Source organism: Eptatretus burgeri, chromosome 8, assembly GCF_056783735.1.
Source record: "Eptatretus burgeri isolate ZD-2024b chromosome 8, Ebu_testis_v1, whole genome shotgun sequence".
Taxonomy (NCBI): domain Eukaryota; kingdom Metazoa; phylum Chordata; class Myxini; order Myxiniformes; family Myxinidae; genus Eptatretus; species Eptatretus burgeri.
Window position 1 is genome coordinate 63,351,413 of NC_140968.1, and position 27,612 is coordinate 63,379,024.

At 44.6% G+C, this 27,612-nt stretch overlaps 1 protein-coding gene and 1 long non-coding RNA gene across 3 annotated transcripts in view; one reads left to right on the plus strand and one right to left on the minus strand.

Annotated features, from left to right (window-relative positions):
• COL28A1 (collagen type XXVIII alpha 1 chain) overlaps window positions 1-27,612 on the plus strand; it is a 233,479-nt gene that overhangs the window by 137,468 nt on the left and 68,399 nt on the right. For both annotated transcript variants that reach the window (XM_085892289.1, XM_085892290.1), the window contains exons 15-22: window positions 1,429-1,497; window positions 9,415-9,483; window positions 11,787-11,855; window positions 12,213-12,281; window positions 14,336-14,404; window positions 25,560-25,631; window positions 25,714-25,782; window positions 26,155-26,226. In XM_085892289.1, coding sequence (XP_085748415.1) covers window positions 1,429-1,497; window positions 9,415-9,483; window positions 11,787-11,855; window positions 12,213-12,281; window positions 14,336-14,404; window positions 25,560-25,631; window positions 25,714-25,782; window positions 26,155-26,226 — 558 coding nt within the window. The remainder of the gene's footprint in view (window positions 1-1,428; window positions 1,498-9,414; window positions 9,484-11,786; window positions 11,856-12,212; window positions 12,282-14,335; window positions 14,405-25,559; window positions 25,632-25,713; window positions 25,783-26,154; window positions 26,227-27,612) is intronic.
• The window catches only part of LOC147021877 (uncharacterized), an 87,879-nt gene continuing 84,826 nt past the window's right edge, over window positions 24,560-27,612 (minus strand). Inside the window, exon 2 of the long non-coding RNA XR_015060981.1 lies at window positions 24,560-27,522. This is a non-coding gene — a long non-coding RNA (uncharacterized LOC147021877). The remainder of the gene's footprint in view (window positions 27,523-27,612) is intronic.

Sequence of the window (27,612 nt, forward strand, 5' to 3'; positions counted from 1 at the left end):
TGGGTTCTTCAAATGCAGTATTAGTATGGACAAAATAGCTGGCTTTGTACCAAAGTTCAAGGAATTGAGGATCACAATGCCATATTATTTATATTCCAGCAGTTTTGTAGTCTGATTATATTTATTTTATTTTTGCAAGATGTAAGACTCCTCGGAGAGGTCACACACATCTTATACACATGAACATACAGACGAATACACCGAACACAACACAGGCTTATTGGATGGGACAAACACAGCCACCGAGCTTGGGGGAAGCTTAGTCACTTTTCGGGACACTCTGTACCAGCAACGCAACAACAATGGCACCGCATTCCCTCACAACACTCAGTGGGGAATTTCCAAAGGAGGAATTTCCTCCTCCCTATGGGTACCAAACTATGGCTATTGTTTATGCTATCTGCTTTTAAATGTTGAATGTCAATCAAGGAAGCAGCACGTACCATTTTTAAGTCTTTGGTATGACTCAGCCATGGATTGAACTGCCAACCTCCCAGACTCAGAGCAGACTCTCTAACCATTACACCACAAGGTCTAGTCAAAAAATTTATTCCCATGGTGATTGAACTATCCACCTAACTAACAAATGAATATTTGACTGGAATTCAATTAAACTTCAGTGTGCTGGTTTCACCATTACTGAGTGATCGCTTGGTCATTTGTGATCAAGATTTGGAAATCAATAGCCTTCTTCTTTTTTTTTTCTTTTTTTTCGAAAGGTAGCTTGGGGTCTTCAACATCCACAAGAAATGCACAATTGGACAACATTGGCCCACATTTCTTGAAAGATTTAAAATGAGGAGAGAGGAGGGGGGGAGAACAAGTTACATCTTCATATGACATCATGTACCATTTACGATCAACTTTCCCTCTTGTTTGTAGCAATCACTGAGGAAGAAGGAAATAGGATGGTATAAGTTGGGATCAAGAAGAGGAATGAGAACTAACAATTTTTTGTTGCTTTGATTCCAAAATAAAGTCCTTGCGTTTGTGAACAATTTTTCTCAGACAGTACATGGTAGCGAGTGCCTCATTCTGTAAGATAATTCAAGCAGAAGTGTGTTACAGAACCCCAGAAAAAGCCATGGCAGAACCACAGTTTTGCCTTTTGGACAATTACTGTACATAATTAAAATCTTCAATACCTTGTATATATTCATACACACTCTGTTTATGTCCTCCAAATCATTCCCATTTTGTTTTTAATTCATAACCCTCATCCTTCTGTTTGCTTTTCCAAAATGTATTTTGCCTGTCAGTGTTTTATTAAAATCTTCACGTAATGTGGGGAAACCACCATTTTCCCCACATTACATGTTGATAGCATCCATGAAATATAAGTTCTGGCTATACTTGAGTAAATACTGTAATCATAATCCCTTTTTTCTTGTAACAATTTCCCATGGCTCTTTCTCCATCTCCGACCAGGGACCTGTCGGCCTTCCCGGAGCTCCAGGGGGTATGGGATTACCAGGGGAGGGATTCCAAGGAGCAAAGGTAAGATGTAGCAAAAGAAGTCTTCTGTATATCATGCATTTGCTTTTTGTTAATTTGGGGAATTCATTCTTCTGTATATACAAGGGATGTTCAACAAGTTATATGAACGAGATACTCACGATAGTCCAAGGTATTCCAAGTTTGTAATTTTTATATATGCAGGGTGTCTACAAATTACTGTTCCAGATTTAAAGTATAATAAGAAAATAATGAAATGGGATATGACAATGCGGTTTACTGCATTTGAAAGAACATTTCTCAAAGTTCTATCGTCAAGATCATTATTTATCATCATCACTACATTTGGGGACTGCCTTCCAATGACTCATTAGCATGTTCAACATCCTCACCACTTGTTTGACTGGCCTGGCCCCTTCCTCTGCAGGATGCTACTGGTCTCCATCAACTTTTTGTGGCACTCAGGAATCATTTTTATCGATGGTGGCTACCTTCCATTGGTCATTCTGAAGCTTCATTGAACTTGTCTCGCTGATTTAGTCTCCATAAACAGGCAAAACATTGTGCTTTTTCTTGTGAGGATGCTATTTGAAGTAAATGTGACGTCATGTATCACAGGAGACACCTGGAAAGGGAGAAAAGAAAGACAATAAAACTTTGAGAAATGTTATTTCACGTGCAGTGAATGCATCGATGTATCCCATTATTTTTTATTCGGGTTTTAATTTGGAACGGTAATTTGTGGACATCCTGTATGTATATGTTATTAATAAGAAAATATTTTTTATTGTGAGTGTTTAGTTCATATAACTTTTTGAATATCCCAATTGTTTGTTTTAATGTAATTCAATTCATGTAAAAACAGAATGTAGATTTTTTTTTCAACTTTCTCATTCATTTTAGATGAATGAGCTGTCAGTTTATCTTATCTTCCTTACCACCTCTTACTTACCACGACCTATGTACAAAATCAAGGCTCATGGAAAAGCAAGATAAGAGATGGGTATAATGTTGGTGGTGGTGGAATGGGCTAAAGGTGGACATGGGATGAACAAACGAACAAGAAAAGCATGCAGGTGTGTGTAGATGTGGGTGCAGGAGGCATTAAAGCTTAGCATTTTTTATCCCAGAACTCTCTTATTTATCCATATTTGATGCGACTAACTCAGCACAATCTTCCAAGCATTTACCTTGGAAGTAATTATCGAGCTCCTCTCTCTATCCAAGTATTTTCTTCAAGGCACTTTATTTCAAAATAAATATTGAGTTCACTCTTAAACTTAACTCCAATTTGGATCTCCAATACCCTTGCACATTGCAGGCAATTTATTCGTTGTACAGGTGTTTTTTTAAAAGTCTGGAATCACAGGAAATATATCTTATTTCTGTTGTTTTTGTATACTTAAGAATTGAAGAATACACTCATGGTGAATGTTACCAGTCCACAGAAGTTGGAACTTGTGTTCCATTCTCCAGAATAAGTCAGAGGAAAGCATGCCAAGAATTTCACGAACAACATCATACAAAGCCAATGCAAAGTTGAAGATTCATTTCAAAAGTGTTGCGAAGGATTGAAAGAGACCGGAAGCATTGCTGATAAGCCTCGCACTAGTTGTCCTCACTTCTCCACAGATTAAAATAATTCTGGGAATGCTTTGGCAGTGGTTGCCAGAAGCCCAAGGAGATCCTTGAGGAAAATTGGTCAAGAAGTTGGAGTTAGCTATTTTGCTATTTCAATAATTTTAAGGCAAATTTTTTTCACCCTTTTAAAGGGGAACCCAAATGCCCAGACCGCCTCTACACTAATCTATGCCTTGATACTGTACAAAATAGATATGATGTGTCTTTTTCCGATTTCCGAATTATAAAGTAGCTAAATTTGTGATTAAAAGTCGAAATCTTCTTCGCATTAGCCACGAGGTCACACCCGGGAGTCGACCATCAGATCTGCACTGTCTCTGGGTTACCTCACGGTACGATTTGACTTGAACAGTGAATAATTTTCGATTTTCCACAAATATGCCTCATCTGCGCATCCTTGGGGGTTGCAGTTATACAAAACCGGTTGCAAAACCGAGATGGTTTTGTGCTATACCAATGGCCAAAAGACCATAAATTTGCCAGAAATTGGATGAGGTTTGTCCAACATACCAGTGTGTGGATCGGGCCTACAAAATGCTCGCTTTTGTGATTGGAACGTTACAGAGCGCTGCAATGAAACAACAAAGATGGCTAGATCTTCTGGTTATCCACCACAATTGAGAGAGGATGCCATTCCATGATTAAGCGGAAGAAACAGCAGTCGCTCAAAAATTAACACCATCTCTACCCAGCTACCGGCACATGTACACGGGCGATTTGAGCGGTGAATCAAACACCTGTTGCCATTGACCGGCAGTTACAAGAGCACCTTAAAATAATTATTGATGATCCATACAAATTTCTGCAAGTGAAATGAACCACCATATATTTATAGTGGAGAGAAAGTATGTCTGTCTGTATGTATGTATGTATGTATATATGTGTGTATGTATTATCATGTACTACTCTGAGAGGATTTGACTGAGGACCCCAAGACATTCAGCCCCCCCCCCCCATTCAACCATCCTAAATCAACCTCCATCAATGTGAGATCACTGGCAAAATCGACACTCGATGACTTTTTTTTCAACGCTTTGTGATTGGCAAAAAAAATTCAAATTTGTCTCCCCTTAAAATTAGACCATGATTAATGATTCTCATTGGTTTTCAGGAAAATTAAATGCATTTGGGTTCCCCTTGAAGGTTTCATTTGCTCGAGAGCTTCATGGAGATGATACCGACAGAAGAATGGAATTTTGTGAGTGGATATAACAGACAAAACATTCAACTAACATTATTATCTGACAAGCTGGTAGGCGGACATGGGTAGTCGACTACCCAATATAACCTGACGCGATGGGCCCGTTCGATGGGGAATGACCTGAGGATTAAGCACAAGAAAATTAATGATTCTAGCTTCAAGGGTTAATGCTGCAGATTGTTTTTTCGTTAAAATACCCCCACATTTAGAGGTTTTTCGGCCGTTGCTAGGCAACGGAGGGATCCATGGCAACGGTTCTTCCTCACACATAACGAGGACATACCATGAACCTACCATACCAGTTTCATGTATATCTGACTCATAGTCTCGGAGATATAACGAACTTCGTCTTTTATTGTTTTCGACCAGGGTCCATTCAAAGTTTATCTTCTCCGACTGTTTTCATAGGATCCGGCTGGAAATTTTTGACAATATGGCTGAATGTACTGCCCACAGTCGCTCGTGGCCCGATTTTTGATTTTCGAAAAAGTAATTTTTTATGATTTTTCTAAAATTACAAAGTCCCGTTGCTAGGCAACGGTGGTGTCCATAGCAACAGTTCTCATTTGCACACAACTCGGTCATGGTAAGAACCTACCAACCAAGTTTCATCAAAATCGCCATTGTATTAACTGAAATCACCATTTTAAATACTGATAATAAGGGTAGAACAAATCTCAAAAAAAAACTTTTTTGAATTTTTTTTTTCGACTAGATCAACTACCCAATATCATCTTAAGTGATGAAGCCTCATTCCGTTTGACTGGTTGAGTGAACCACCATAATTGCCGATATTGGAGTGATGAGAATCCTCATTGGGCCAAAGAGGCTCATGTTTTGAATGACTCTAAAGTTATGGAGTGGTGTGCAATTCACTGGGACAGCCTTATAGTCTCCTATTTTGACGAAGAGAATGTTGAAGGTGTTGACTATCTCATGATATTTCAAGACATTTTGGTTCCTTACTTGGATGACATTCCAATTCAGCGATAGAGAAAAGTGCACAGCTTTTTGGATGAAACGATATCTTTGATACTGATAGAATGCCCCTCACAGCGCACAGATTTAATGCCACTTAACATCTTCATTTTTGGACACTTGAAATCAGTGGTTTATACGACGAGACCACGTACTATTGCAGTACTGAAGAATGAAATCAGAAACTAATGTGATAAAATCAATGTCAATGTCAAGAAATGTTAAAAGGAACCTACATACAAGAATTGGTATGTGTAAGCATGTCAGTGGCTCACAATTTGAGCAAATATTAAAATTAAATTGTAAAATAAATATCCCTATGATTTTGGACTCTTTCAATACCCTGTATTGTTTGGCCACTATTTGTATGTAATGCCCTCGCTTAGCAATCTTTGCTCTACCTTTGTTGTCTCCTTCTCCTCATCTAATCCATCTTGTCGGAGTTTCTTACTCTTCAACAATCATATTACGAACATAAAATCAATGTTAACTTCTTGAATAACTATATTTACTTTAGATTCTTTCCTGAGATGTTGCATGAGTACGTTAAATATTTTACGGTTATGTGCTCTCGAGAAAGGAATTTATTTGATTACTTCTGCAAACAAAGGTTGATGGAGGTTATGTTTACATCCTTGTGTATCTGTCTGTTTGTTTGGCTATCTTTGAGCAGGACATCTCAAATAGTACTCGACAGATTCAGACGAAACTTGGTGGACAAGTTGGGTCTGTGACAAGGACAAATCGATTTCATGTTGGTGAAAATTCGGATTTAGAAATTTTTCAGTGATTCTTCGCCATCGAGAGATAGGGCCAAAAATGATATATAGCATGATAATGTCAAAAAGTTATGGACGGATTTGGAAGAAACTTGGTGGGCAGGTTGAATGTGTGACAAGGACGAATTGATTTGATGTTGGTGAAGATCCAGATCCTGCCTATCAGTGGGATACAAAACGTAAACTGTTCAGCCTGGCAGAGGTATACACTCTACCTCATGCCGTTGTTGTTTAATGAGCTCCCTCTCAACATCATGTGCTCAAGAGAAAAAAAAACTGCTTTGACTCGCTACTGTTGCTGGACCAGGGACCACGTATGTCAATGCTTATTAATTGCCGCATGGATCCTGACCAACAGGACGCATCTGATACATTGTGACCTCCAGGCGCATTGGCCCATAAAATAATATCAGGAATGTAATGTTCTCAGACAACACTGCAGCATGACCTATCTTTTTAGTGGACTGCAGCGAGAATAAGCATCTGCCTTGTCAGCCTGCACTTGGCCAGAATAACTTATAACTTTTGCTTTTAACTTTCGTATTACCTCTGCCACCGACGGTGAAGGAGGTTATGTTTTCACCCCCCTCTCTCTCTATCTGTCTGTTTGCTTATTTATGTGCAGGATATCTCAAAGTTATGGACGGATTCAGATGAAATTTTGTGACCAGGACGAACTTATTAGATTTTGGTGAAGATCCGGATCTGGATCCGACGATGAGAATTTTTAAGCGATTCTTCACCATTGAGAGATTGGGACAAAAACGATACGATATATCAAAAAGTTGTGGATGGATTTGGACGAAACTTGGTGGACATATTTGGTGTACAGCAAGGAAGGATTGATTCAATTATGGTGAAGACTCGAATCCAGATCTGGATACAAGAATTATTTAATTTTTAAAGTGATCCTTCACCATTGAAAGATTGGGCCATAAATTATATATATATATATATATATATATATATATATATATATATATATATATATATATATAATATTTCAAAAATGTATTGGGCCCGATATATTCTCGTGGATCAGGCATTACATGGCGGAGGCATGCACTATCTCCAGTGCCATTCTAGTTTAAAATACTTTCCTTTCACATTTGTTTCATTTGTTTGTATCAAAATTATACATCAAGCTACCTTAAAGCCCTTATGATTTACTTGTGGACACTTGTATTTGCATGGTGTGAAATTTTTTTCACCCAAGTGTAAAAAGTACAATGATATATATCTAGACCATGGGAGTTGTTCAGACCATCGTTAGTTCCCCAATGAAATTTTGACAATTGGAAGTATAATTTTGCTATCACTCAAGATGTGGTTACTGCAGTGAAGGATTAATTACAGCGCTCCATGAACACGAACACGATGTAACATGTCCATCTGTTTTTCAGCCCAAACCTGTCAGTTGATTCCTACTTGAAATATTTTTAATGGCTGATTTGACAGAATAAAAAAAACTTGAAAATCTTCGTGTAAAATGAAATTAGTTTTGTGTATTCCAAAAGGTGTTTGTCTTATGGAATATATTTTCTGAATATTTTTTTATGTTTTCTGCATTTTTACAAAGAAACTCATAAATGCAAGGCTGTTTGAGCCATCATGCCTTTGTCACCAAACTTTTTCTATGTGCTTGATTCTATTGGAAATAACACTTGTTTATATCATTGGGTTTATTCAGCACTGTTACATGGAATGGGGTGGAAAGGGGGGTGGGGGGGATAGCGAGATTGTAGTGAGAATAGCTTGCACTGTGTGTGATTGCATTGGTTACATTCCCTCCTGTCATAGCTCTTTGTCCAGAGGTAAGTCATAATGTTAAATGTGCATTGAAGAGGCAGTGAGTGCTAAATTTAAGACAGTCTAGAGTAAGATTGTGTTCTGTAAAAACTTCCTGTAAAACTGAAAGGGGGGGTGGAGGTGGAGATAACTCGCCTTCACATTGTGAAGGATACGATGGGATCTGTAACGCCTGCCAATGAGCAATGCTGGCAGACACGGCTCCTCTGGCTTAATGTCCATCTGATGGAGGGTGCACACCTCTATGAATCACCCTGCATGTGAAACACCAGGATGAGATAGTTTATATAGTATGATCGAGATTCATATTCAGGCTGGACTGCTCAAAGGCAAATGTGAACACGTCTTGGCTATCCTACTGGATTAGTCAAGCAGAGATACCTCTGGTTGCAGCAAAATGTGCTGGAATCAACAGAGCAGCCAGTATTATGAGTACTTCAGGACGGCTTGGAGTAAAGGCACTTTTTGACTTTTCCTAAAAAATTAATCACAGATGTTGCAGCACAGTTGGTGATGATACTCCTTCAACTACAGCGAGTTCAAAAGTCAAGTCAGGTTGTGACTTTGTAGACCACAACTAATATCTTTGTGTCAGAGTCAAAATTACAAACATTGATTGCATGATTATCCATGTCAAGGAGGACCATCGCATCTGATTGAGAGATCTTGCTGAATAACTAACCATCCATTATTATCAAGAGCATGGAGATAATATACCACCAGTGTCTGAGTTTTCATATGAAGTTTCTAATATTGTTACTTTCTATAGAATCACCCTCACATTACATATATGCATATATGCTGCCATTTTCTAGTTTTAATCCAAACCTCTGGCAGTGAACAGCTTGGAAATGATGACTTCTGGGATATTAATTTACAAGCTCTCTCTCTCTCTCTATCTCTATCTCTATCTCTATCTCTATCTCTATCTCTATCTCTATCTCTATCTCTATCTCTATCTCTATCTCTATCTCTATCTCTATCTCTATCTCTATCTCTATCTCTATCTCTATCTCTATCTCTATCTCTATCTCTATCTCTCTCTCTCTCTCTCTCTCTCTCTCTCTCTCTCTCTCTCTCTCTCTCTCTCTCTCTCTCTCTCTCTCTCTCTCTCTCTCTCCCTCTCTCTCTCTCTCTCTCTCTCTCCTTCGAGCTTGTAGCTTGTAACCTTAATCGTATAGACCTACTGTATTTTCTGTGAGGAACATGATCACCTTGAGAATTTCCCAAAAAAACTTCTCAACATATTTGTGACATAACATTTCAAGATGGGAAAGCAGCTCCTGGTTTACATCATTAGTTGGTGACACTTTTAGTGGCATCCCAGAAATCTGCTGAAGAGTTTCTAGTTTCTAGTGGAAAGGAAACAATTTCTATGGGAGTGGGAAGATGTTACCAACTACCCTACATGGGGCAGTATTTATTTGCGGGTAGACATACAGTACGACGAGACGACAAGGAATTTTCTCAACATAATAAATGTAAAAGTCTCGAAAAGGAAAAATATGTGAGACTGCGTTGATGGCCCCGTCTCACGGTGATGTATTGCAGGGAAACCGTGGATTCGACGGGCAAGTAGGTCCTCATGGAGCACCTGGCATTGGCATCAAGGGTGACAAGGTTCGTAAAGGATGAAGAACCCTGTGCAACTGCAAGGCTTTGAGCATAAAACATGATGGTGTGATGAAACATTCCTCTCAATGTGTTATTCAACCCTGTTCTTTAGGGGCAATCTACATCGTACATATGCAAAAAAAAATAAAGATGGGGGAAATTTGAGCAACTCCTCCCTGTGCGATCGCCTTCCCCATGTATTTCCTTCAATACCACTTTATTTGGTCCCATATTCTTCCCAAAATATTTCCCAATTTCCCTTACTCTTTCCTTCCTCCCAAACTTCATCATCCTTTCTTCTCTTTCCCATCTTCCCATTGCTGTTCTTTATCTCAATCCTAACGCTCCCTTCTCCCGTGCGTACGTAATAAATCGATGGACCCAAATGCTTGCATTGAATTGACTCGAACTTTGCGGAAAAACAAACAGAGAATACCTCTTGGTGACTTCATCAAAAGACTACATTAAGCAGTCTGTCATCGTGTGAATCACTGTTCACATTCGTGATGCAGACTCGGACAAATGGAAGATGTTTCAGATTTTTGAACAATCTCGATGTGGAGTCCTTTATTAAAGCAGTTTTATCTTGGTCAAAGTTATTTTAACTTATTTCCCACTTTTGTTTTTAGATCCTCCTGGAGGATCTCTAAGTCTAACTCGCGTTGTTGTTCTTCATCTTCTTCTTGTGGACTTTTTTGTTTCACAGCCTACAGTTTTCATCGAAACTTCCTGAAACTTGGCATATATATGTAAAAATACCCCGCGCAGACAGTAACCATCTCCGATTTTGAAAATTCCTCCGAGAAAAAAAGTTATGACGTCAAAATATCTCTGCTAATGGAAATCGCCTAAAAAATTATCTCCGAAACTAGGCAAGCTTTTTGAATTCTGTTTGCGGGAATCGAGCCAGGCATTAGCACAGATAATTTATCGCAAACCTGATACATCACAATGATGTCATATTCGTTTTTATGACGTCATCATTAAGAGGACGGGGATCTTAGCTCATTTGAGCTTGTTGATTCTTCTTTTTACTGAATTATATTTCTAATCCAGTAGTGTGTTTCCATCTACCGGAGGATATAGGAAATGCATCAGAATCATCAAAACCGACTGCAGATCGCTTCGTCAAAACAAACAGGTCAAGATTACCCATTTTGCTTCGCAACCAAACATATTTGACACGAACAATCAGTTGAGACTTTTAATTTGATTAACAGCATGTGTAATTACATCAATGTGATTCAATTACACATTGCTGTCTGGCCAAGCACATAGCAACATTTAAAAGCTATAAATTCATTCACATTTCGTGTAACTGTAATGGCATATGGGTCAAGACGACGACGGCGACCATATGCGCCAATTTGATTTCCATGTTAATGATCAGAGGTAGCATACAGCACTTGCTTTTGAGCTGTTTAGTCTGTGTTCGATTCCCAGCCTGACCGTAAACCTTCATCCAGGTTATTTGCAGGAAGGGTGTTGCACCAAAAATCATGACTTCCTGCAGAGGGTGTAGTAAGACATCTGTCCAATGGACTTGCATTTACCTGGGGTCTTTAGGCACCCCCATGGTACCGTTTGAAAAAGAGCGCATCGGGTCATATACCCTGTACAAATGAATTCCATGGCTGAGTTGCAGAAGCAACACACTATGTTGGTGATACCCAATAGGTGGTGAGCGGTGTGAATAAGGCAAAGAAATTTAGGGGTAATTTCTCAACTCCAGAAAAAAAAATCTGTTGTGAACTCCTCAGGGCACGAATCGAGGTCCCCCACCTTTTGGTTGGTATGAGGAATAGATCTGTGTAATATGAAAGTTAAATCTTGAAGGGTTTTTGAAACATTACGTACACAAGCCAAGTTACCGAGATGGTTGCCATGGTAACAGATTTCAGCCAATCACAGCCGTGATCTATTGAGGTTGAGATAATGTCATGAGGCATAGATATCTGCAATATGAAAGCTAAATGTTCAACGTTTTTTGAAATATCGCGTACGCAAAAGTACATCATGGACGGATGATCGATCGGTCGGTCGGAGCTCATTTTAATGTCCTCCGTCTCCGACCTTGTCGGAGAGGTGGGGGACATAAAGGGAAGAGGGCTGTGAGCAGGTACAATGGGACAAGCAAGGGAAGGAGAGATGGTGAGCGGTGTGAATAAAATTGAAATGTAATCATGTAATATGTAGATTGCCTCAAAGAACACTGAAAGTTAAAAAAAAAAATCTCCAACTTGCAGAGTAGAAGATGCTTCGATTTGTTTGTTTTGTTGTGTTTTTTATTTTTTATTTTGGAAATGCAGGGTGAATTAGGTCTTCCTGGACGTCCTGGGCCTATTGGACCCCCAGGCCTTGGGGTGGCTGGCAATAAGGTATAACTTTTACGGATCAATTAGGGTTTCATTGCACAGGCAGTTGCATCATGCATTCGATAGATTGTGTAAAGGAGAATACCAAATCGTTTCTTTCATCCATTCGACATCCTTTAAATTAACCATTGGCTCATGATTAATTCATACTTCACCGGAGCGGTTTATCATGAGAGCCGCATGGCTCTGCTAAGTTGCTCACCAAAGTGCTTAAAGACCAGAAATGGTTCTTTATGAGGCGGATAGCATTTGACCAACACATGTTCAAATGCAAAAGCCCACCAATGCAATGCTATAAAACCCATTACATGAGCAATTTGCTTATGGACCTGAGTTTGTTTCATTTGCTATTCCTAACAGGGTGGACAAGGTCTTCGAGGACTTGTTGGACCAAGAGGAGCCACTGGAGAAGGTTCACCTGGTCCCAAGGTAGTTTCCAAGAGCATGATGGTGGACAAGTTTGGGTTTTCCTGAAGGAGTGCTTAGACATTGAAATAATTTCCTGAGATGAGAAGTTGCGAAGCACATTATCACTGCTGTAGTGGGAAGCTAATGGAAACTCTGGGTGCATTGATTGGACTTCACACGTCACTTCAGTTTTCAATTCTTGTGATTGGCTCAAGTTCAACTAATTGGTGATGGTTGGCAATGTTAGGCCAGAATTAACCAAATATCAACATAGGTTGGCCACCAAATATCAAACCGTCGTCACACCTGTGAGTACAATCTGGTGTGTTCGCGAATGCTCATGAGATGAAACCATTCTAAAGAACGGTGAAGGTCCTTCCAAGTCGTAATTTTCAGTTTGACTTGTTCAATCATCATTATTTATAAAACAACCAATCAGTATAATATGCTCAAACTGGTTGATCACTGTGCAAATTTATGTCAGCTTATTGTGCCAGAAACTGTAATCATGTTCTCGACACTATTGGAGAGAAAATCTACGATAGATTGCTGAGCTTATAGCAAGTTCTCAGCTGTTTTGCTATCTAGTTGGGCTGGCAGGATAACCTAGAGATATGTACACTCGCCTCTGAGCTGTTGAGCTTTGGTTCGATTCTTGAACCAGCTATAAACTGCCACCACGGTGTTTAATTTACAAGTAAGGTGATTAATTAATGTGTGCTTCGTTCCTTGGATGAACGATGAACTGGGTGTCCCATCTGACAGCATTAGTTGGTCGATGTTAAAGATCTCATGGTGTCCATCGTGTAGAGTAGATGAGCTATTGCCAGCATCCTGAACAAAGTACAAGTTCCTGCCTGAATTCTGCAGGGGCACGGCATCAGTGGCACGACACCTCCTCAGTAAATGATGCACCTAGTGGGCTAAAATCAGAATATAATCACAGTTCAATAGGCATTCGCTAACATTTATCTCTCTGACGTTGGAAAATCCTTTTTACCTATTTGCTGATGACTCCACCCTCTGCCGTGACATCCCTCATCCTTCAGACAGGCAGGCTGCAGCCTCTTCCCTCTCTTCAGACCTTGAAAAAAAATCGCAAGATGGTCAAACACTTGGAATATGCCTTTTAATCTTGACAAATATCACACTCACTATCTCTCTGCAAAAGGACTGTCTGGAAAACCCTGCTATTGACTTTCTCAATAATCCTCTTGAGGATGTTCAGTCATTCAAACTCCAGGGTCTCACGATCAGCCATGATCTCTTTTTGGGGGCAAACCACGTTTCGAAGTTGACCTCCAAAGCCAGCTGCCGGCTGGGCATCCCCCGTCGTACAAAGTCCTTCCTTGGCACACCTGAACTCCTAGCCACCTGCAAGGCCTTCATCTGCAACTTGATGGAGTTCTGCTCTCCCCTCTGAGCTGGCTCCCCCAACCTCATATCTTGCTCACTTGATGCCATGGAAACCCAGCCCTTCAAGATTATTGGAATCTCCCATGATGAAATGGAGTCCATAGGTCTATCACTTTCCCATCGCAGATAGGTCGGTGGTCTCTCTATCTTCTACCACCTCCTTTTCTGGTCTTGCACCCTCTGCTCTTTCCGTGCTTTGTCCACCCCAGGTTTCTGAAGGGCTTTCTGAATTATATTTGAAAGATTAAAGCTATTGTGAGCACAACTATTATTATTATCTGAAATAGTGGTTTAATCCAGAACCAGTGAAAAATATTTTATCTGAACCTTGCTAATGTACCATATCTGATAGAGCTCACTATCCTTGGGATGGGATTTAAATGTGTTCATCCTGTTTGCACTTTGATTGTGAATGTTTAACAACCCATTGCGTCTTTAACCTTTTGGAAAAAAGATCACCGTGCCCCATTACCCTTCTGCCTTTGGTGAGTTGTACAATTAGCACTGCCCAAAATAACTGGACATACTTGGATGTAGTTAAAGCACAATTTGGATGCTTGGATGCTGTTATGTCACAGTTATGATGGGCAAAAGGTCCTTTAGCTGTGCGTATGTTTCCTTGCCACTTGGCTGCACTCTGAACTCTTGCAATATTCCAGGGTGACCCAGGACCACCAGGGAAGATAGGACAGGCAGGACCAAGTGGACATGGATACGCAGGCCCAAAGGTATGTTGAATCCACAGTCACATTTTTTTTATTACTTCCGCAACTGAAGGTCACCACAGGTGATGTTATGTTTTCATCCCTGTCTCTTATGTTTTCATCCCTGTCTGAGATGGATGGAAGTTATGTTTTCATCCCTGTCTGTTTGTCCATCTGTGAGCATGATATCTCAAAACATTATGCACGGATTCAGGTGAAACCTGGTGGACAGGTTGGGTGTGTGACGAGGACAAATTCGTTTGATTTTGGTGAAGATCTGAATCCGGATCTGGATACGAGATTTAAATTTTTATTTTTTTTTAAAAAGTGATTCTTCCCCATTGAGAGATGGAACCAAAAACAATAATATAGCATGATATTTCAAAAAGTTGTGGACGATTTTTGACAAAACTTGGTGAATGAGTTTGGAAGGTGACAAGAACAAAGTGATTCGATTTTGGTTCAGGTCCGGATGCAGATCTGGCCTATCAGTGGGATACAAAATGTAAACTGTTCAGCCTGGCTGAGGTATGCACTCCACTGAGTGGCCATTCTAGTTATAATAGCAAGTGCTGGGAAATAGGTATGGTGCATTATATATGTAAGATACTCAGGACTCCATGTTGGGCCAGACCGGAAGTGACGTTTATTCGCGATCACGGAGCACAACCAACCACAACCGGAAATCAACATACGTTACATCTCCCCCTTCAGGGTGGCAAAAGCAGTGACCAAAGTTATACAAGTTAGTGTGGATCGCAAAGCGATTCAGCAAGATGAATATATACTTGATAACTTACGAGCCAACCGAGTCAAGACCAATTCAACTCTTATATCCATCTACAAATCAACCGTTAACCAACTCAGTGCTGACAAAGATCCAAACTTGGTAAAGGCAAAGTTACAATTCATCACAAATCAAGTTTATCTGGTCGACGACTGATACGACCGCTTCTAGTACGAGTTACACAAGGGGAGAGTGTAGGCCTCGGCGGGGTGACTGCCCTGTGTGGCTCAGGCAGCTCGACAGAACGCGCAGTGTCGGTATCTGGAGGCTTCAGGTTTGACAAACCGCTTGGGCCATCACTGACCTCACAGGTAGCATTATCACCTTCAATGAAAGGCTGATAGAGGTTCGCACCCTCGTTGTCTACACTGGTGCTCTTACGTAAATGTCGACGATTACGGCGATAAGTATCATCCGTGTCTCAGGACCGAACCACATACGAACGTGGCTCCGAGTGCTGCTTCACAATCACAGCTGGTATCCACCGTTTGGAACCCGGAGTAGGTTCCATTCTAACTTCGTCATTTGGATGTAATGGTGGAAGATCTTTGTGTGTGTGACGATCATTGTAGAACCTCTGTTTTGCTTTCTCCAGGTCGAAGTGTCTTTTCACAGCAACACGGTCATAAGCCATAGGTACTAGAAGACTACGGGCAGTGGGCAGGGTATTCCTCGGACGTCTTCCCATCAGTAGTTGAGCAGGTGAAAGGTGGATGCCCTCCAATGGCGTTGTGCGATAATCCAGCAAGGCCAGGTGCTTGTCCGAACATTTTCTCCAGAGTCGTTTGATGGTTTGTACAGCCCTTTCATCTTCTCCATTTGAACGTGGATACCTGGGACTAGATGTTCTAACACAGATACCGTGATCTTTGCAAAACTTTTCAAAAGTTGTGAGTTGTACATTGTCCTATTATCATGCCGTAGAGTCTCTGGCAGACCGTGGCGACTGAACTGTGCTTTCAGTCGCTCAAGCGTTGTACTGCAGCGTAAATCCTTCACTTCGTCCACTTTGATGAATTTGGAATAATTGTCAACCGTTATCAGGTACGTCTTACCATCAAATTGGAACAGGTCTGTACCAATTTCACTCCAAGGTAGATCCGGTGTAGGAGTCGGTTTCAGGGGCTCAGCAGGCAAGCAGTTTTGATAGCTTGCACACTTGGAGCAGTTCTGAACAGTTTTCTCAATGTCCGCATTCATGGAGGGCCAGTATAGAACTTCCCGAGCTCGTTGTTTGCACTTGACTATTCCGAAATGCGATTCGTGAATCAGGTTTAGCATGCGTGGTCTCAGAGTAGGTGGTACAACGATTCGCATGCCTTTGTATAGGATGCCATCCATAATGGAAAGTTCACTCCGGGAATCTTAGTATGGTCGAAGATCGAATGATACACCTTGTCTGCCATCTGGCCATCCATCAAGAATCATTGACTGTAATTGACTGAGTTCTAACTCAGTTGCTCTTTGAAGATCAGCATACTTCTCGTCAGAGACAGATAAAAAGTCCAACATTGAAATGTGCTCTAAGTTGTTAATTTCCGAACCAGTATCTGGCAGGTAGGCTCGAGAAAGTGTGTCCAGAAGCTGCATATCTTCCCCTTTTCTGTACCGAATATTGAGGTCATACCATTGCAATCTTAGTAGCATGCTCTGTAGTCTCATTGGAGCAGACAGCAAAGGCTTTTTGGCAATTATTTCCAGAGGTTTGTGGTCATTGTAGATGGTGACTGTTTCCCAAAGACATAACAATGAAACTTTTTGCAGGCATGGACTATGGAAAGCATCTCCTTCTCTATTTGTGCGTACCGTGTCTCAGTCTCCGTGAGAGCCCTGGAGCTGAATGCAATGGGGCGGTCCTCCTGGACAAGAACTGCACCAAGTCCACTTCGGCTAGCATCACAGTGAATCTCGACTGGCTTGTTGACATCGAAGTACGCAAGAACAGGCAGATAACAGCAAAGTTCCTTCAGTCTCTCAAATGCTCTGGCTTGAGCCGGTTGCCATTGATTAACAACCTCAGATTTCAGCAGTTCTCGGAGTGGAGCTAACTCTTCAATCAACCGAGGGATGAATTTTGACAAATACGTGATGAATCCGACGAAGCGCCTCACTGATTCCTTATCGGTTGGAGCCGGCATACTGCGAACTGCCTCAACTTTTACAGGATCAGGAGATAGTCCATCCTCAGACAGTATATGTCCTACATACTGTACTGACGACTGGCGGATTTTACATTTCTGCAGGTTCAACTTATGATTGTAGTTTGTTGCCCGATCAATGACTTGTTTCAGAATTCGATCATGTACTTCCACATTTGGACCGGCGATGAGAATGTCATCCATGATCGCAACTGCTCCATCTATGCCTTCATTCATTTGGTCCATAATCCTCTGAAAAATTTCGGGTGCACATTTCAGTCCAAAGGGAAGACGAAGCCACCTATACCTACCGAAAGGTGTATTGAAACATGTCAGATAGTATGATTCCTCATCGAGTTTGATTTGTAGGAATCCTGACTTTGCGTTGAGCACTGAGAACACCTTGGCGTGAGGTATATTTGCAACGACTTCCTCAACAGTACGCATGGGATGGTGCTCCCTCTTGATGACCTCGTTCAGATGGGATGCATCCAGACAAATTCTCAGTTTATCGTTTCTGAGAGATACCACCATTGAACTGACCCATTCCGTAGGTTTGTTCACTTTGGCAATGTATCCGTCCAATTCCATCTCCCCCAGTCGGGTTTTAATACGCGGCAAGAGGGAAGCGGTTTGTCGCCGAGAAGCATGTACAACTCCCTTTGCACCAGATTGCAATTTAATTGTATACATGCCTGGCAGAATTCCTGTGGTTCGCACGAGATCTGGATATTCCTTCAGTTCAGTAAGAACACCACAGGTATCCACTTCCGTTGCAACGGAATGAAGTCTGATGATCAGGCCCAGAGCTTCTGCAATATTACCAGAAATTATGTTTTCCTGTTGGAGAGCAACCACTTCAAATGTTGCGGTGACTAACTTGCCACGATACCGAACAGGAAGATCCACGGCTGCGACGGGTTTTAACTTGTGATTTGAGTAAGTGCACAATACCTTGGTCGATTGACGGAGTTCACCAGTGTGATCAAGACGCTGGTAATCAGATAGTGTCATTGTGTTGCATCGAGCTCTGGTATCAATCCTGAAGGTCACTTGCTTTCCTGATACCAAGAGAGCCTGTCTCCATTTGTCACAAGGTAATGAAAGCGTTGTCTGCAATGCGCTGATCCGCAGAATGTTTCCATTAGTTTCATCTGCAAACTCGGTTGTATCAGCAGGAGCACCGTCCGACTGAGTTTCCACCGAGTGCACGCTAGCGCGTCGACGGCAAACTGCAAGCCAATGGTTTGGCCTCTTGCAGTAAGAGCAGGTGGATCCAATTGCTGGACATACACCACGATTCCATGAATGGTCAGGATCCTTACCACAGCGATAGCAACTGTCCTTGCGCTGCTGTATATTCGGGGTCGGTCTCCTGCGTGATGCCTGTAATGGTCCTGGGTTAGATTGTGGTTTTGGCCTCGCTCGTTTGTAACGTACAGCGGCCACACTCATATCGTCATCACGGACAATGTGAATCTGAGTCCTTGAAAGTTCAAACTGCTGACCCACTTCAAGAGCTTTGGCCAGCGTAAGTTGTTCACCTCTGTCTAGTGGGCGTTCCTGAACTTTCTCCTCATAAACCCCTCGTATGATGGCATCCACGAGCACATCCTCAGGCTGCACATATTCACAGTCCATGAAAATGAGCCGCAAGTCCTTGACAAAGTTGTCAAACGATTCCCTGGGGCTTTGTTTCCTCCTGACCAGTCGATGTCTCGCGATGCGCTTGTTTTTCCTCGGACGGATATACAATTCGAATTTGTCCAAAACTATGTTGGGGTCATTCTTCTCACCTTCAATCCACTCAAAGGTCTTGTATATCTCTCATCCTTGTTCACCGATCCAAGATCCAAGCCACCCTGCCTTGTGTTTGTCAGGCAGCCCAGCCAATGGACCGTCAAAAACGAATCCAACGTGGTTTCGGAATCGGACAAATTCCTGATACAGCGAAGTCGAATCCCAGTCAATAGTTGGGTGTTCAAAGTTCCCGGATGCCATAGTTTATATACGTTTCAAATACCAGCGTCACATGGCGTGGATGTACGGAGATATTTGCAGATTCTTCTGACACCATGTAAGATACTCAGGACTCCATGTTGGGCCAGACCGGAAGTGACGTTTATTCGCGATCACGGAGCACAACCAACTACAACCACTGAGCACAACCAACTACAAAGCAGAGAGGGGCGGGAAATCAACATACGTTACAATATATATGCCTGGTTTGGGCTTCATGGTTAGGTGGTCAGTTTGGGATCCTAGTATCCTGAGTTCAAATCCCACTCGGCTGTTGAATTAATACCAGGTGGGGTTGACTGTCTGTCATCCCTCTAAGGTTGGCAAAATGAGTGCCAGCTTGCTGATATCATACGTTGGAATGGCGACCTGTCCAGGATTGTGCCCAATGACCAAGGAGACTGCTTAGGCAGCACAAATGCTCTGCACAGAGTATGGTCCCAATGGATGGGATGGATTAAATATCCAAGCAATTTCCATTTCTTCAGTGTTCAGTTCACTCCCCCCACCCCCCCATGCACCCAATTGTTACTCAAGTTATCTCCTGGCTGTGGAAAGCATGTTAAGCATGTAGATGTGATTGAAGTAAGCGATAAACTACCCAAACAGTTCAAAATTTAAATCAAAGCAATTCCTTCAGCCAGACTCTGTAAAAGTTTTCCGAAAATGGATGGAATTAACAGATCATTGATTGGGGTGTGCCAACCACTGTGGGAAGTAAGGAGAGCTGACGTTTCAGACCCATCCATCCATCCATAGGGACCACACTGTGCAGAGCGTTGGTGCTGCCTAAGCAGTCTCCTTGGCTATTGGGCACAATCCTAGATGGGTCGCCACTCCGACACGGTATACCAGCAAGCTGGCACTCATTTCGCCAACCTCAGAAGGATGACAGGCAGAGTCAACCCCACCTGGTGTTAATTCAACAGCCGAGTGGGATTTGAACTCAGGATCTAAGGATCCCAAGCTCACCACCCGAACCATTAAGCCAACACCAGACATAGTTTCGGATGTTAACCCTTCATTAGAGCAAAAGTTCCTTCTTTTTACTCCTGATGGATTAACAGCTGAAACCACAGCTTCTCCTTGCTTCGCATGGTCGTCAGCGTACCTTAATCAACGTTCTGTTGATTCCATCGGTTCTTCTCCACGTCCTCCAATGAGGATCGACATTAGAGCTTTCACAAGCATTGCCAGTTCTTCATTCTACGATGAAACTTTTGGTCTATTGGCTCACTTATGGAGTCCCTCCCTTTTGGGATAAAAGTATTTATAAGTCTTTTAAAATGTTAAGTATTTTGTATATAAGATCGAGGGTCATGGAGGATCAAGAGCAGAATGGAAGGGAACAAAATGGAAAAGGAGGAAACGCCAACAGCAAAGTGGACGTGAGAGTGAGCGTGAGATCAAGGTGAGGAGAGGGACAGAAGGACACATGGAGGTGAGCAATCTGCACACGAGCCGAATGAAACACAGCAAGCAGAGGAAGGGGGAAAGTGGGGATGACACAGGAAAGGAGAAAACTAACCAACAACTACCAAACAGAGGTGAGGGAGAGGGGAAAAAAAATCACAATATCCTGGGAAAAAGGGGGTGCTTGGGAATGGGGTCATTTGGGGGTAGAAGAGATCAATAGCGGTGAACAGCTGTCTTCAAGCCTTTGTCCTAAAGTGGGAAAGATATTATATGGGAGCAGTTGGTTCAGGGGGAGTAGGGTAGCTGCCAGGGAGGTGTCAGACGTGAGATGTTCGGTACTCAAGATATGGAAGCAAACACAGAATGGAGGCATTTGGCCTTCTCAGGAGCAATCAGCTGGAATGCTATTCCAAATGAGGGAAGGGATGCAGAGGGAGCGTACACCAGAGACAGACTTGACAATGTGCCACCAGGTCTTTGAGGAAGGAGACAGAGACGTTAGGGAAACAGATAGGGGGCAGTCTGCTGGGGAAGCAAAAACAGGGCAAAACGCTATGGAAGCAGGAAGGGTGCAGGACCCTGAGGAACCAGGAATAGGGCAGAACACTGGTAAAGTCGGAAGGAGGCGGGACACTGTGGAAGCAGGGAGGGGGCAGGACGTTGTGGAAGCAGAGGGAGGGGCAGGACGCTGTGGAAGCAGGGAGGGGCAGGACGCTGTGGAAGCAGGGAGGGCGGGACGCTGTGGAAGCAGGGAGGGGCGGGACGCTGTGGAAGCAGGGAGGGGCGGGACGCTGTGGAAGCAGGGAGGGGCAGGACGCTGTGGAAGCAGGGAGGGCGGGACGCTGTGGAAGCAGGGAGGGCGGGACGCTGTGGAAGCAGGGAGGGGCGGGACGCTGTGGAAGCAGGGAGGGGCGGGACGCTGTGGAAGCAGGGAGGGCGGGACGCTGTGGAAGCAGGGAGGGGCAGGACGCTATGGAAGCAGGGAGGGGCGGGACGCTGTGGAAGCAGGGAGGGGCGGGACGCTGTGGAAGCAGAGAGGGGGCAGGACGTTGTGGAAGCAGGGAGGGGCAGGACGCTGTGGAAGCAGAGGGAGGGGGCCTGACGCTGTGGAAGCAAAGAGGGGGCGGGACGCTGTGGAAACAGAGAGGGGCGGGACACTGTGGAAGCAGAGAGGGGGCGGGACACTGTGGAAGCAGAGGGAGGAGGCGGGACGCTGTGGAAGCAAAGAAGGGCGGGACACTGTGGAAGCAGAGAGGGGGGCGGAACACTGTGGAAGCAGAGAGGGGCGGGACGCTGTGGAAACAGAGAGGGGCGGGCCACTGTGGAAGCAGAGAGGGGGCGGGACACTGTGGAAGCAGAGAGGGGCGGAACACTGTGGAAGCAGAGAGGGGCGGGACACTGTGGAAGCAGAGGGAGGGGGCGGGACGCTGTGGAAGCAAAGAGGGGGCGGGACACTGTGGAAGCAGAGAGGGGGCAGGACATTGTGGAAGCAGTGAGGGGCGGGACGCTGTGGAAGCAGAGAAGGGGGCGGGACACTGTGGAAGCAGAGATGGAGTGAGATGCTGGGGAGGCATAGAGGGGCGGGACATTCTGGAAGCAGCGAGGAGGCAGGACGCTGTTTAAGCAGAGAGGGGTGGGATACTGTGGAAGCAGAGAGGGGCGGGACGCTGTTGAGGCAGAGAGGGGCTTGGGATTCTGTGGAAGCAGAGAGGGGGTGGGACACTGGGGAAGCAGAGAGGGGTGGGACACTGAGGAAGCAGAGAGGGGTGTGACACTGGGGAAGCAGAGAGGAGTGGGACACTGGGGAAGCAGAGAGGGGTGGGACAATGGGGAAGCAGAGAGGGGGTGGGACACTGGGAAAGCAGAGAGGGGTGGGACACTGGGGAAGCAGAGAGGGGTGGGACACTGGGGAAGCAGAGAGGGGGTGGGACTCTGGGGAAGCAGAGAGGGGTGGGACACTGGGGAAGCAGAGAGGGGTGGGACGCTGGGGAGGCAGGGAGGGGTGGGACTCTGGGGAAGCAGAGAGGGGGTGGGACACTGGGGAAGCAGAGAGGGGGTGGGACACTGGGGAAGCAGAGAGGGGGTGGGACACTGGGGAAGCAGAGAGGGGGTGGGACGCTGGGGAGGCAGGGAGGGGGCGGGACTCTGGGGAAGCAGAGAGGGGGCGGGACGCTGTGGAAGCAGAGAGGGGTGGGACGCTGTGGAAGCAGAGAAGGGGGCGGGACACTGTGGAAGCAGAGTTGGAGTGAGATGCTAGGGAGGCATAGAGGGGCGGGACATTCTGGAAGCAGCGAGGAGGCAGGACAAGCAGAGAGGGGTGGGATACTGTGGAAGCAGAGAGGGGCGCGACGCTGTGGAAGCAGAGAGGGGCTTGGGATTCTGTGGAAGCAGAGAGGGGGTGGGACACTGGGGAAGCAGAGAGGGGTGGGACACTGAGGAAGCAGAGAGGGGTGTGACACTGGGGAAGCAGAGAGGAGTGGGACACTGGGGAAGCAGAGAGGGGTGGGACACTGGGGAAGCAGAGAGGGGTGGGACACTGGGAAAGCAGAGAGGGGTGGGACACTGGGGAAGCAGAGAGGGGTGGGACACTGGGGAAGCAGAGAGGGGGTGGGACTCTGGGGAAGCAGAGAGGGGGTGGGACACTGGGGAAGCAGAGAGGGGTGGGACTCTGGGGAAGCAGAGAGGGGTGGGACACTGGGGAAGCAGAGAGGGGGTGGGACACTGGGGAAGCAGAGAGGGGTGGGACGCTGGGGAGGCAGGGAGGGGGCGGGACTCTGGGGAAGCAGAGAGGGGCGGGACACTGTGGTAGCAGAGAGGGGCGGGACGCTGTGGAAGCAGAGAGGGGCGGGACGCTGTGGAAGCAGACAGGGGCGGGACACTGTGGAAGCAGAGAGGGGCGGGACGCTGTGGAAGCAGAGAGGGGCGGGACGCTGTGGAAGCAGAGAGGGGAAGGACGCTGTGGAAGCAGAGAGGGGCTTGGGATTCTGTGGAAGCAGAGAGGGGGTGGGACACTGGGGAAGCAGAGAGGGGTGGGACACTGAGGAAGCAGAGAGGGGTGTGACACTGGGGAAGCAGAGAGGGGTGGGACACTGGGGAAGCAGAGAGGGGTGGGACACTGGGAAAGCAGAGAGGGGGTGGGACACTGGGGAAGCAGAGAGGGGGTGGGACGCTGGGGAGGCAGGGAGGGGGTGGGACTCTGGGGAAGCAGAGAGGGGGTGGGATACTGGGGAAGCAGAGAGGGGGTGGGACACTGGGGAAGCAGAGAGGGGGGTGGGACGCTGGGGAGGCAGGGAGGGGGCGGGACTCTGGGGAGGCAGGGAGGGGGCGGGACTCTGGGGAAGCAGAGAGGGGGCGGGACTCTGGTGAAGCAGAGAGGGGGCGGGACGCTGTGGAAGCAGAGAGGGGCGGGACGCTGTGGAAGCAGAGAGGGGCGGGACGCTGTGGAAGCAGAGAGGGGCGGGACGCTGTGGAAGCAGAGAGGGGCGGGACGCTGTGGAAGCAGAGAGGGGCGGGACGCTGTGGAAGCAGAGAGGGGCGGGACGCTGTGGAAGCAGAGAGGGGCGGGACGCTGTGGAAGCAGAGAGGGGCGGGACGCTGTGGAAGCAGAGAGGGGCGGGACGCTGTGGAAGCAGAGAGGGGGCGGGACACTGGGGAACTCTGCCACTGCAAAATTTACATGTAATTCCATCTACATGTACATTTGATATTTTATTGAATCATTATTCCACCTTAAGTAAATATACTGAAACACAAAAGAAACTTACCACTTGTTTGAAATGTAATAAAATTGTAACAGTTCAAAATAAAACAAACCAACAATTGTTTATTGAAACATTGGCATTTTATTGATGACATGTCAAGTTTTTGACCAAGATACACCATCTCATAAGTTTGTTCTACAGTACAGAACAGCACAGGGTGCAATGTCAGTCCCCTTTCAATAGCGTGTGCCACCATTGTTTTGGATACAGGCAGTACATCGTCGGCGCATACTGTCTACCAGTCTTTGGATGGATTGCTGCTGGATTATGTCCCACTCAGTCCTCAATGTCTGAAGCCATCTGACTTAGGACCATCTGCCTGTCCTGCCTTGCAGTGGTGACTCTTGGCCTCCCTGATCGAGGTCTGTCATCTGCAGAGTTGTGGAAGGTGTCTCTGTCCACCAGGGCCGATATCGTCTGGTGTGAACAGCCAAGGCAACGTGCCACCTCATGGTAGCTCAATCCGCCTTGCAGTATGCCCAAGGCACACTGCCGTTGATCTCTTGACAATCGTGGCATGTTGATTGAAATGCCCATTTTGCACTGGCCTTTTTAAAGCCAATATCAAGACATCACGTGCAGCTCATTAAAATCATCCCGTACCCCTTGGCTAATCACTGACAGTCAAAACGGCTGTTCAACAGCTGTGCTATGAAGTGACCATTGAAGGTTCAAGTGACCATCCGTGACCGTTTTGTCTGACACTGAGCACACTATTGTCCACAAATAAGTTCACACATTTACTACACACAGTGTTATTGTTGATATTTGAAGGTTTAAAAGGTGGTAAGTTTCTTTTGCGTTTCAGTATGGATATGATTGATGCATGTGTTCTTTAAAAGAGAGAAAATATAAAATTCTGCATGCCTATTAAGTTCCTTGGCAGTTATCTGACCTATTTCAGTGAAGGTTTGAGAATAATTAAAATCTATCTGTAAACACAGATAGTATTTTACTGCTCAAGATAAAAGGTAAAAAAGTGAAAGTTTCTTCACCTCAGCAGTCATGCTGAGATCAGGACAGTGGGACTCATGGTTTGTACTTTTTGTTTTTTTCAGGGTAATCCAGGAAATCCTGGCACAGCAGGTTTTCCTGGCATTCCAGGTTCTGATGGCACCACTGGCCAGAAGGTAATGGTGTATTTATGTGACTGCCCAGGTGACCATCAACAACAAAATGAGGGATTATGAATGTTTGGGATTTTTCTTCCAGGGTGAAATGGGAATGCCAGGAGAAAGGGGACTTGAGGGGCTTCATGGTAAAGGTGTACAGGGAGAGAAGGTAAGTTATAAATAGCTTCATGATTAAACATGATCTTCAAGAACTTTCAAAGCCATCTATTTATTATATAGGCAGAGGATGGTGGAGGGACAAAATTGAGAACATTAAAATTGGTTTAAAAAAAAAAATGGAAGAGAGGATGGTAGGAGAGCAAAAGGAAGTTCAGGGGTGTGGGAAATATGGGGAGTGAAAAATTCCACCACATTCACGTGCATGTAATCAACATATTGCTCTTCCTGTCTTAACCATCAATGTTTTATTCACTAAGCCAATGGCCTGCAGCAATGGGATACTTTTCCAACCTCTTCATAAGTATGAAGCTCCATATTGAAATGAAAAAGAGACATTATCTGTGGTCCTGTGCATTTTCAGGGTGATGCTGGGCCTCAAGGATCCAGAGGTTTCCAGGGACCACCGGGAGTTGCAGGGACCATGGGACCAAAGGTTAATCAAGCTATGATGCCATAAACATGCTCAATGCAAAAACTTATTTGGCCTGGTTGTCAATTCCAGGTCTTAAACTTTTTCACAAGTTGACTGATTCCTCAATGTGTGTGCCATCCCTTGGATGGATGTTAAACGGGCGTCCCGTCTGCCAGCATTAATTGGTGGATGTTGAAGATACCATAGTGTCCTTTGCGAAGAGTTGGCAAGCTATCGCCGGCACCATGAACAGATTCCAAATTCCTGCCCTAACCAGCAGAGGGCATTGCATCAGCAACACACCTGTGCCCTTAGCCGATGATGCTACCCTACAGCCTTGTGCTGCATACAAACAAAGACGAAGAACTAGCAGACTGATGAATGAGTGTCGAATTACATAAAAAAGTGTGAAATTGTTGTAAAATAATTGAAAAGTAGTGGATTTATGATGGTAAGATACCCAACTGTAATGTACCATGTTTCGAGAATTGAACACAGTTAAACATTATCCCATGCTGTCCTTCACGAAGAGTAGGTGAGCTATCGCGGGCACCATGGCCATATTCCTGTCCTTACCTACAGGGCCTATTGAATCAGTGGCACAGCCACACCCCCAGTCAATGATGCAGCCCAGCAGCCTTGTGCTGCATATTAAAGAAGTTAAACATTTATTGAACAATTGGAAGACTTTACTGCAGGTGATTAACCTTCGAGTAACCTTTGTAAAATGAAAGCATATCTATTGTGAAAGCCCATACATTTTTATTCCCATCTGAGCACACAACTCATGATTCTGGGATCGAAGGTTCAATTATTTCCGAATATTTTTGGAAGTTATATAAAGATGTACAGTCTGTCTCCTAATGCCCATGTTCTATGTATGGCACAGGCTGCACCACAAGCTTTAGAGTTTAGACACTGGAGAAAATTTAGTTTGCATGATTAATGTGTGTCCTGATGTCCACCATATGCCCACATTATGAAATACTTGATCATTTATTTGACTGCAATGTTTGTATTAACAAGGCATTTTTGGACATGTGGGTGGTGTTCAAAATGTTCTTGAAACGAAATACAGGGCTCCAAAAAACACGATTGTTTTCTTTAGTCTTCAAACAATAGATGTATACGAGTATCGCAGAGGCACCCCGGTGTCCCGGACGGTTCCCACCCTCCCAAGTATCCCACCAGGAGGTCCATGGGTTGTCTTTCTCCAAGACTGGGCGGGCTCCATGTGTGGATTCCCATTTGTTTCCCAGATGGCTTTCATGGCACATGTGTAATATGAGAGCGTTGCATTAAGTGGTGCACTTTGCCCTGTAAAGAAAAAAAAATATTACGAATTATACTCTCACGTACACATATATTGAAAAATAAAAGACGGCATTTCCTAGATCATTAAATCCT